At 43.9% G+C, this 11,834-nt stretch overlaps 1 protein-coding gene across 2 annotated transcripts in view; it reads left to right on the top strand.

Moving 5' to 3' along the window:
* Positions 1-755: 755 nt before the first annotated feature.
* Positions 756-11,834, top strand: part of LOC147455750 (casein kinase 1-like protein 12) — a 75,923-nt gene continuing 64,844 nt past the window's right edge. The window contains exons 1-3 of one of the 2 annotated variants that reach the window (XM_086514434.1): positions 997-1,034; positions 1,251-1,291; positions 1,386-1,468. Coding sequence is in view for 1 of the 2 variants with exons in the window: in XM_086514433.1 (XP_086370559.1) it covers positions 959-1,034; positions 1,251-1,291 (117 nt within the window). In the remaining variant the exon portion in view is untranslated. Of the gene's footprint in view, positions 1,035-1,250; positions 1,292-1,385; positions 1,469-11,834 lie in introns of both variants that reach the window. The other variant, XM_086514433.1, reaches the window with a different exon arrangement.

Here is an 11,834-nt window from a genome sequence, read left to right as displayed (position 1 = left end):
GATGTTACCACTGCTTCATGATAACACTATCTATTGCTCTATCCGATCAAGTACTGTGCATATATAGGGCATACCGATGTTACCACTGCTTCATGATAACACTTGAATTACCTAGGGTTAGCTTATCTTCCTTGAAAAGCATGACATGGTTGGTCCTGAGATTGCTTGGATGGGTGACTGATCATACTCATGGTTGTTAGGATGGTCCACTTTATGTCGTTTTCAATAAAGGCATAAATCTCAATTATCTTTTAGCATTGCACTTACTGTGACTTGGGGTTTGATGTTTTGATATACCCCGTCTCAATGGATCTGAATAATGAAAACTGGGGATCACTTACATTGTTTAGTTTTGAAATCTGCTCATCTGAAATCGAGACCTCCTCATTGCCACACGAAAGCCCTACTGCCATACTAGCACATGTCAGAACGGCGAACGTACACCACCTAAGTTCACGCCCTTGGTTTACCCACCCCCCCTTCCTCATCAAGTGATCGGACGATTGATATTAAAACCACTCTGTGCCCCCAAATTCTGACCCTCGATCCCCTCTAGACCTCGATCCCATGTGTTATAGCAACCCTAACCTCGTGTGATATAGTGATGTCTCTGTTACACACACACTTTTTGTAAATCTGTTACACACACACACACACACACATAATCCGTCTGAGAGATTCTGTTTTGCCTAGACCAAATGTCCTGCGTTGGAAGCAACTTATTTAGAAACGAGAAGTCTCTTCAAAATGGTTCAAGTTGCAATCTGTGCGCCTTTGCTCCTTTTGCGGGGGCCTGCCTGCGGGCGATTCTGGGTACATTTGCGCTGTTCCAGCCAAAACCCACCTCGCCACGATCTGAACATCTCTGTCGCCATCTCGTTTTCATTCTGCAGGCTCTGCTTGAACGCACTTACTTCCCTTCTATGCGCCCTCTTGCAATTCTGGCCAAGAGGGCGCCATGGAACCTCGCGTGGGCAACAAATATCGCCTTGGTCGCAAAATTGGTAGTGGTTCCTTTGGCGAGATCTACCTTGGTACCCCCTTACTCTCTCTTTCATTTGTGCCTCTTTCAATTACAAGAATCTGATCTTAAAGCATGCAGCAAATGACATTGTGACTAATCTGGTGTGCATGTGCTTTTTGAACGTGTTGATTCTGCCTCTTAGTAATGGCTGCAATTTCTTGCTTTTCACATGAGCCACATTGTTGTTGCCAGGCTCTCACCCACCTGTTATTTGTGCTTTGTGTAGGTACCAACGTGCAGACAAATGAGGAGGTTGCAATCAAGTTGGTAAGCCTTCTTACATAGAATTCTTTGTCAGAAATTTTGAGATTATGTGCGGTTCTAAGTGCACCACCATGAAAAGGCATGGATGATTGTGCAGGAAATTCATTTTTGAATTGTAGCCTGGAATGGGAATTATTGAAATTCAGAGAGCTTCTCGGATTATTTACCGAACTGGCATATGTAAGGATAAAATGTTAATGGAAGAGTCTAGCTCTCTTTTGAGATGTGATCTCACACACTTGAGTTCTTCTAGAAGTGGCAATCTAGGCGCGTATAGGGGGAGCTTGACTGTTTATTCGCTAATTCCATCCAAATCTTCTTGCAAACATTGTCTTCTAGTGAAACATGGAGTGAAGCGGTAGGTGTTGGACTATGTTTGCTGAGAAATTGTCTGGATGTTCACAGAGCAATGCTGTATTAATGTCAAGGGTTCGTGCCAATGCTCATGTGGAGCTTGGACTGTTGTAAACAGTCTGCCAATATCAAGGCTTATCTTTAGTGTGCCGCAAAGGCCCCTGTCACATATGCATTTGCGGATGTGTGGGACGTTGAGTTGGCACAAACTGGTTGGCAGAAGGCTGTCTGCAAGAACTGCAACTTTTCTATTCGTAGAAAAAGTCTCAATCTTTAGGAAAACTTGTCTTTGTGTTATTGAATAAAAAAGTTACAAAGAGATTTGGCAAATTCTTGAACTCATGTCCAAAGGCACTTAGACTGCTCGTGGCTTGCCCTTTGTGGCTTTTTATCCTTTTTTTATTTTCCTCTCTCTTTGGGTGGACACTGCAAAAATATGTTCTTGTTCATCACAAGTGAAACACTGGATGCAAGGGAAGACTGAGAGCCCAGAATGTGAGCAGCACGAGCCTTCCACATGGTCCAGAGAGTGATGTTGCAGATCGTAGTAAAAACTCCATGCCTCTAGGAAAGATCCAATTGATGACTTGTATTTGGAATCATCTGTAGAGTGGTTGGTCTATATCGCAATGAAGTAAGCATGAAAATGGGGCCTAAAAAAGGTATGTAACCCTGGAAATTTCAAAAGCCATGCAACTATCCCCATGTCAGAAAGGCATCATGGATGTCAACTCTGATCAGCAGACAACAAACTACAGGAACAAACCCAGAAATAGTGCCTCAAGGACTTAACAAGTTAACATCTCAAAGAAGTTGGATTATGACCAACATGCTCAGCCGAGGCGCCTACAGGTAATCGGGCATGTGCAATCATCCACATGAAAAAGCAGATCTTGTGGCTGATCCTGAGGGTCCAAATGCATGACCGAAACTCTCCTTTCTGTTTATCCTTTGCCTTTTGCTGCCAGATCGTATGAGTTGGCGGGCAATGCCCGACGTCTGAACTCTTCCAGGTGTTCCTTGTCTTTTTCATTGTTGGTGGCTCATGTTTTTGATATACAGTAGTAGAGTATGCTTTTGGTGGAAGTGCCCATCTTTCAGAAGCTGCTGTCATCCTCTCTCCACTTAGTTTGTTAGGGCACTTTCTCCCTCTTTAGGAAAGGTTTTTTTTCCCTTGGCCTTCAATTTTATACAATTTGCCATATGGTTGGTTGTATCAAATTTTATAGTTTCCAGATTGTTGCCTTTGGGCTTGCTTTGTAATCAATGATGTACTTCCACCATTTGGGCGTTCTGAGGGATTTTTCAAGTAACATAAATCAGCCTCTTACAGAGAGTGTACTAGGGCAATTGACAAATAGCACCTCAAGTTGGTGACGTGGCATGATCTATAGGGGGTTAGGGCACTTAACGATGCAACATTGGACAACTTAAAGCGTAAAAGAGAAAGCCCTAAAAACTGCTAACGTGGCAACTTGTTCTATGCCTGCGATTCACAGATGTTGACGTGGCAGTGTACGGATTGTTAGTGCGAGTTACGGAAGCAACCTTGTTACCCTATGGGTGCATGCTTTTCACAGTCAATGCTTTTGAGGAAGAGCTTTTCCTAGCTGATGCTTTTAGGCCAAGAGCCCTTAAATATGAGCCTTGGGGGCTTATACATGCATTCACGCATTTGCGAAAGTAGAGGACGAGTCCCTCTTTGTGAAGCAATATAAAGGAAATACCGAAACGGGTGCTAGGGTTTGGGGGTCGATGGTCTGTGTCATGATTGTGACTATGTTACATTATTACATCTAGTCCTTGTTGTAGATATGAGAAGTGACATGCCCAGGAGGACCCCTTGCATGGTCACGACTCTTCGCTCTTCTCTTCGCCAAAAGCCACATTCCTTCGACGACTGGTCACGCCTCTTCACCCAATGGTTGTGTCACGTGCATGTGGCTTTGTGTGCCATGTGGACACACTTCATCGACTTCCAGATCTAGTTTTCCCCTTCTTCCAAGATAGGAATGTCTAGAATCCTAGGAGGATTAGTATTGGCGATTTTGTGAGCTTGTTTGCAGGACCTGCATGTTCGGATAAGTCCATTAGATTATATTTTCCAGTTTGGAACCCTCTTGCATAAATGGTTTGTATACGTGTTTTGACAGATGTTGTTGCATTACAATGGGCATCTGGCATGATGTGCATGTAGCTAGAGGTTAAAGGAATCCAACGAGCCATTCCCTTTGTCTATCGGATTCTCGGGTGGGCAAATTTCCGATAGTTTCTCCCAGAAATTGTAACAAACTCGGACATCTCAACTCAAGAATCTGGCAGAACACACGAGAGAGAATCACTTTAAAATACTTCACACTTAATTTACTATTCAATTGAGCCGACACGGCCAATTTTCCGTGCCAAGAGATATTGGCCCCAAAGACCTGTGCCCCTTTTGATATTTCTTTTTGTATTAATGCTTGAGCAAATACAGTTGCGCATGGGTCTCCTTTGCTCACCGGCTCGTCAGCACAAGTGAGCCAGAGAGAGCCGAGGGGACTTATTTAAAGGCCCTTGTCCATGGGAAAAGCATTACATGAAAAGCTTCCAAACTCAAAAGAAGTTGGCTCCAAAAGCACTAGTGCTATCAGCACGACGTGCGGATTTCCGTACAGTTTGCTCAGCCCGCTAGCTTCTTTAGTATTTCAATGTCCCTAGGGCCCCATCGGACGCGACCGTATAAGGTGGAACAACTTATCATTCTAGGCTTTTCCTTTGGTCATGCCACGTCATGAGTTTGTGACATACCCCCTCTTGACAGAATTGTAATCGCCCTCGATGACACCGACTCTAAGTACCGATGCACTAGACAACATAAATCTAGCACTTGCACAAAGACGACACAGTCAATGCACATTCATATCATATCAATCACATAAAAATTGATTCCATATCTAAGATCATGATTCCTGGCAACGTATTTAGCAATCACATCTAGATCCATCTCGAACCTCACTGATGTTGAATTAGCTAATTCTTACTGCGATCATGTCTATGGATTCTCAAGACCGAAATGCTACAATATTTCGTCTTACAATCCTGTACTCAAACAAAATACATGAGAGAATACACATCAATTAGACTCAAGTTTGGGAATTCCCATTTTTAGTTTCCTTATTCGTAAAGTCATACACAGCAGAATACTATCAGCACAACAGTATCCTTGAAATCCAAAGGGAAATCAGTGACTTTATTCCATCAAGGTAATCTGTGACAAAAGGAATGGAGTGACTTCCCTTGTCCAGTCCTGTTTGCAACAGATTCAACCCTGCTGATCTGCGGGATCTGTCAGAATAGACGTAGCTAAGCCGAAAGCCTCAAGGTAAAGTTCCAAAATCTGAGGAGTATCTGCGAGGTCCTCCTTCTCCATCCACTTCGCATCCAATGCTGGATAGTTCTTGGATTTCACCAAGAACTACCAAATCACTTTACCTTTCACTTTCCTTTCTTTATAGGCCAATATCTGTTCCAAAACGAGTATCTCCTCGCTCTCTTCCACTTCAGGTTGCTCATCAGGCTCCCTGTCAACTGACACCTCACCCTTTAAAGGGTTTCAAGAGACTCACATGAAAAGCGTTGTGAATCTTCCATGTGTTTGACAACTTGAGTCTGAAGGATACATCATTTATCTTTTCTTGAATGTGGAAAGGGCCATAATACCTCATGCTAAGCTTTGGAAAAAGCCACTACTCTCCCTTTCGTTTCCTTAGTCGTGCCTTCTCAAAACGTAAGAGTACCCAATCATCTTTCTTGAACTTCAAGTCGCGTCTATGTCAATCTGCTGCCTTCTTGTGCCGTGCTTGAGACTTCTCTAGAGCGTCGTGAACCTTGGCAAAAGTGGTGTCCAAATCCCTCGTATATTGATTGGCTTCAAAAATCTTGTCCTTGGTGCTTAGAAATGGAAGGATCTTCTTAGCACCTTTGATTACTTCAAATGGCGCCTTCCTCGTCGAAGAGTGAACCGTGTTATTGTAGGCAAATTCCACCAAAGGCAAATATTTTTCCCATTGAGTTTTCTGATTAGAGATGTAAGACTTCAATAAATCCAAAACCACTGAATTGGCTATCTCAGATTGTCCATTTGTCTGCGGGCAGAATGATGATGTGAACTGCAACCGCGTGCCACTGGTCTCCCAAATTGCCCTCCAAAACAAACTCGTGAATTGGGGATCTCTGTCTGACACTATCGTCTCAGGCATGCCATGAGCCGAAAAATCTGAGCAATGTACAGTCTCACTAAATGATCATGCTTGACCGTTTTCTTCACTGGAATAAAGTGAGCTTGCTTGCTAAATCTATCAATGACAGTCCAAATGCCATCGTGCCCATTTTGAGTCTTAGGGAGATCAAAGATGAAATCCATAGTAATACTTTTCAGAGGCGGGTGGAATGGGTAAAGGTTGTTAAAGTCCCGGTGCCTTATGCCTGTCAAACTTGACCTTTTGGCATACTAAACAACTGCACACAGTCATCCACATCCTTCTTAAGCCTCGGCCAATAGAAGTAACGCTTCACACCCTTCGAGGTGGTATCTATGCCACGGTGGCCAGTAAGAGGTGGACAATGGCACTCTGTCAAGACCTTTTCCCTCAAAGGCTGTGTAACATACAACATTGTTTTTTGCATCAAATAGCCGTCGCGTATGGAATAGCCTGAAACTGTCTCCCCATTCTGTATTTGGGTAAAAATACCTGCAAAGCCAAGATCTGTGGCATACTGGTCAACCATATCCTCCAAGCTTCTGTGGGGGAGCAGGAGAGAGAGCCCACTTGCTGTCCTATGCAATGAGAGTGAAGGAGAAGAGGAGATTGGCGCAGAAGGAGCTTGCGCAGAGAAAGAACGTGAGAGAGAGAGAGAGAGGGCTCGTAGAATTTTGGGAGAAGCCACGCTGGTGTTCTTTTGGGCTTCATATTTGAGTATATGAGTAAGTGACTAGGGGGCCATTCACACTTGGGCCCCCTCACTTATAAGTCTTTTTAACTTATAAGTTATAAGTACAAGGCACTTAGGCCTTTATTCCCTAACTACCTCCCACCTAAAGGCAATGTACCTTGGGAGATCAAAGAATCAGCTAACTATGATACAACAGCTGATCATGCACTTACTCATCCAACACCCATCATCTGACGGCAATATGCAAACCGCTCTGCTGGAAGACTCTTGGTCAAAAGATCTGCAGGATTGTCATCTGTGCACCTTGACAAGTGTAATGCTCTTGTCATCAAGCACACTCCTGATAAAATGATACTTCACCTCTATGTGCTTTGTATTGGCATGAAAAACAGGATTCCTTGCAAGCATAATAGCACTCTGACTATCACAGTGTAGCACAGGAACCGGTGACTTAATGCCAAGCTCTTCTACCAAACGCATGAGCCACAAAGCTTCTTTGCATGCCTCAGTGGCAGCCACATACTCAGCCTCAGTGGTAGACAAAGCAACACATTTTTGCAGTCTAGAAATCCAAGAAACTGCACCTCCTGTGAATGTAAACACATAACCAGAGGTAGACTTCCTGCAATCTGGATGTCCAGCAAAATCTGCATCTGTAAAGCCATGCACAGATGTCTCACTCTTCCCAAAACAAATGCACAAGTCTTTAGTGCCTTTCAAGTATCTCAAGATACACTTCACTGCTTCCCAATGCTTTTTGCCAGGATTGCTCATGTGCCTGCTTACCACTCCCACCGCAAATGCAATGTCCGGGCGTGTAGCAACCATAGCATACATCAAACTGCCAACGGCTGATGCATAAGGAATCTTGGCCATTTCAGCCCGCATATCATCTGTGTTTGGGCAGTCATGTGCAGTCAGTTTTACATATGGAGGCAGCGGAGTACCAAGTGCCTTTCCCCCATCCATATGAAAACGATGTAGCACCTTATTGACATAATCTCGTTGAGATAGAGACAGACGTCGGTTAGGTCTATCTCGAGAGATACGCATGCCCAAAATATGATTAGCATCACCAAGATCCTTCATGTCAAAGCGATTCTTTAAGCTTTGCTGTAGTGCATCCAACTCCGTGACATTGTTACCCGCAATAAGCATGTCATCAACATACAAAATCAGCAATAGAAGAGATCCATCACTTGCCGTTTTGATATACAAACAGTGATCAGAATTACTTCTTTTGTATCCTTGAGACCTCATGAATGTATCAAACTTGTGATACCATGCACGGGGAGACTGTTTCAAACCATACAAGCTCTTCAAGAGTCTACATACTTTCTTCTCTTGCCCCTTTGACACAAAACCTTCTGGCTGCATCATATAGATCATCTCAAGCAAATCGCCATGCAAAAACGCTGTTTTGACATCCATTTGCTTTAACTCCATATCTTCAGAAGCAACCAGGCCTAAAACAAGACGTAATGTGGCAAGCTTTACAACAGGAGAAAAAATCTCATCAAAATCCACACCATGCTTTTGCTTGTACCCTTTAGCAACCAAACCTGCCTTGTACTTAGAAGAAGCATCAGATGTGACCTTGGTCTTGTAAACCCATTTACATGGCAGAGCCTTATGCCCTTTAGGCAAATCAACCAAGTCTCATGTATGGTTTTTCTCCAAAGACTGCATTTCCGAAACCATTGCTTTGAACCATTTCTTACTGTCTTCCCGTTGCATAGCCTCTTTATAGCAAGAAGGCTCACCACAATCAGTAAGCATGACATAGTCCAAAGACGGTTCATATCTATCGAGGGGCCTTGTCACCCGAGTAGACCTACGCACCCAATGATCCATAACAGGTGGATTTTCAGCCTGTAAACCATCAAAAACAGCAGGCTGTTCAGCCGGTTGCATCGCAACAACGGGCGGTCTAGGAGCATCAACCTGTTCCTCTACCTGTGGTGCATCAATGGCAACTTGTTGGGGCTGATTTTCAGCACCATTTTCAGCATGTAAAGGCTGCTGAACATTGGGCCTTATTGGCTGTCCATATGTAACATCTTCACGAAAAACAACCCGGCGCACTTCCTCGACCTTTGTGGGCTGTTTGTGCATGCAATTTTCATTGAAGATAACATCATTGCTGCGTATGATTTTCCGTAATGCGGGATCCCATAATCTATACCCCATTTCACCATCCTCACCATATCCTAGGAAAATGCATTTATGAGACTTTGGTTCTAGTTTGGTGCGCAGTTCACTCCGGATGTGAACATAGGCCTCACAACCAAACACTCTTAAATGTGCATATGAGGGTGGCTTGCCAGACCACACCTCCTCAGGCACCTTTCCACCCAAAGCCTTGCTTGGTGAGCGATTAATCAAGTGAATAGCTGTTTGCACAGCTTCTGCCCAAAAACCATGAGGTAATGCAGCATGTGACAGCATACTCCGAACTTTCTCTTGGATAGTCCGGTTCAACCTCTCTGCAACTCCATTCTGAGAGGGATTAAAAGGAGCCGTGAGCTCTCTTTTAATACCTTTAGTAGCACAAAAGTCAATAAATGCTTTTGATACATACTCCCCCCCATTGTCTGAGCGCAAAGACCTAAGCTTTTTGTCAGTTTGATTCTCAACAAACGCAAGAAACTTCTTGAAAGTATCCAAAACATCGCTTTTAGCACGTATTGGATACACCCACACCTTACGTGTAGCATCATCGATAAACGAGACAAAATATTTCTTTCCCCCTAAGGACAACTGTGGCATTTCACATACATCGGAATGCACTAAGTCTAACCTGTCAGACTTCAAAGAAATAGACCTTTTGTGCGGTGTTTGACTGTGCTTACCATAAATACAATGCTCACAATGAGAAAAATCAGCATACCTCAAACACGGCAAATAACCACAACGAGACAGAGTTTCCATTCCTCTTTTACTCATGTGTCCCAACCGGCCATGCCACAAAGAAACACTTGGCTGCTCGGTTACGGCGACAACATGGTCACGCACACTAGATACATGCAAAGGATACAAAGTGTCCGATTTACAACCCTTGGCTACAATCCGGGCCCCTTTACAAATTTTCCACTTGCTATCACCAAAAGTGGTGTGATAGCCTGCATCATCTAGCTGCCCTGTACTAATCAAACTCTTCTTGAGTTGTGGCACATGGCGCACTTTGTGCAAAACAAAAGTCATACCATCAGCAAAGGAAAACTGGACACTGCCAATACCTGCAATGTCACATGCATAGTTATCTCCCAAATAAACAGTGCCCTGCACCTCACCTGAGTACTGTGTAAACCAATCCCTATGAGGTGTTACATGAAAGGAGGCACCTGAATCAAGAATCCAAGTATGCATGTCCACATCAGAACCCATAGCAAGGGTATGTGCATCCACAGAAGAGGCATTGAGTACATCAGTGCTGCTGTCACTGTCACAACTACTAGCAACATTGATTTCCTCAATCAACACAGTGCTCTTCTTGGCATTTCCCTTGTCCTTTGCATCAGTTTCAGCACCCTTGTTCTTCTCTTTCTTCCACTCATAACATTCCCGTTTATAATGCCCTTTCTTTCCACAATGATGACACACAACATCTTTCCTACGAGATTTGCTGCGTGCCCTGTCCTTACTGTCAGATTTCTCCCTCTGTTGAGACCTGCCTCTCAAGTGCAATGCATTAGAAGACCCACCTGTGGTGTTCTTCCTATTCATCTCTTCCATCAAGAGAGAACTCTCTACATCTGCATACTTAAGTGACGCACTTGAGTTATTAAGAGCTGTCCGGAATACATCCCAACTCTCGGGCAATGTGCATAGCAGAAAAGTAGCTTTGAACTCCTCATCAATCGTGAATTTCAGCTCTGTCAGTTGGCTGAAAATAGAATTGAATTCATTGAGGTGCACTGACATGTGCGTGCCCTCCTTCATGCGGAGATCCATAAGCTTCTTGAGCCAATACACTTTACTGGCAGCACTCTGCTGTGCATACAACTCGTCTAAACGCTTCCACATGCCCCATGCTGTCTGCTCATTCTCTACATTGAAGAGTAAATTGTCAGAGACCGAAAGCATGATCGTGGAGCGAGCCAACTCGTCCACTTCTTCCCATTCTTCAACCTCCATATCAACCGGTTTCACACCCTGTAACTTAATAGGTTTCGCCTGTTTCTTATGCAACATCACATTATAACATTGCTTCTTCCATATAGCAAAGTTATGGGCACCTTCAAGCTTGCGAATGTGCAACAAATTGCCACTTTCACTGCTAGAAGTCATTCTGAGTGATTGCAAACACTGAAACCCTGTTTTGCCGACCTAAACACGCCCAAATGTGCGCAATCGGGCAAAAAACAGCTTGCTGTTACAGAAAAACAGCGAGCAAATTTCACGCGAAATCACCCCAAAACAGCGTACATTCACTGCCAAACCCTTACCAAAGGTTTCCACAAGGTGTATACATCATTTGCTTGCTGAAATTCCCTGTTTTAGGGCAAAAATCAGACCTGTAAACACCTATTTTGCTGAATTTTCAGAACCTCGCTGGTGGAAACACCTGTAAGATTGACCTGTGAGACTTGCCCTAATGAAATTGCATCAAATTGACCCCGAAATTGGTCAATTTCAGCAGAAATAGGCTGCTGTTCGCCAGTTTTTGAAACCCTAATTTTGGGGAAACTGTCACCGGAGGTCGATTCTACACGGTGAGAGGATCCCTTCGCGACAGAGTTGATCGAAAACGGTTGAATATCCTTCCCGCAGCGAGCAAAAACAGAATTCTGATCTGTGTTGCGAAGATGGCTCTCTTGGAAACCCTAAAGCTCTGATACCATGTGTGGGGGAGCAGGAGAGAGAGCCCACTTGCTGTCCTATGCAATGAGAGTGAAGGAGAAGAGGAGATTGGCGCAGAAGGAGCTTGCGCAGAGAAAGAACGTGAGAGAGAGAGAGAGAGGGCTCGTAGAATTTTGGGAGAAGCCACGCTGGTGTTCTTTTGGGCTTCATATTTGAGTATATGAGTAAGTGACTAGGGGGCCATTCACACTTGGGCCCCCTCACTTATAAGTCTTTTTAACTTATAAGTTATAAGTACAAGGCACTTAGGCCTTTATTCCCTAACAGCTTCTGTGATGAATTGCGGAAATAGCCAGAACCAAGGGCTTTCGAGACAATGCATGTGCCACTAAATTCTTCTATCCTTGAACATGGACAATCTGGAAGTGGAACTGTGATAGGATGTTAGCGCGTC

The sequence above is a fragment of the Adiantum capillus-veneris genome, chromosome 6, assembly GCF_014529385.1.
Source record: "Adiantum capillus-veneris isolate H3 chromosome 6, ASM1452938v2, whole genome shotgun sequence".
NCBI classification, from domain to species: Eukaryota; Viridiplantae; Streptophyta; class Polypodiopsida; order Polypodiales; family Pteridaceae; genus Adiantum; species Adiantum capillus-veneris.
Note: the sequence above shows the minus strand (reverse complement) of the source record. Positions and strands in the feature narration are given on the sequence as shown.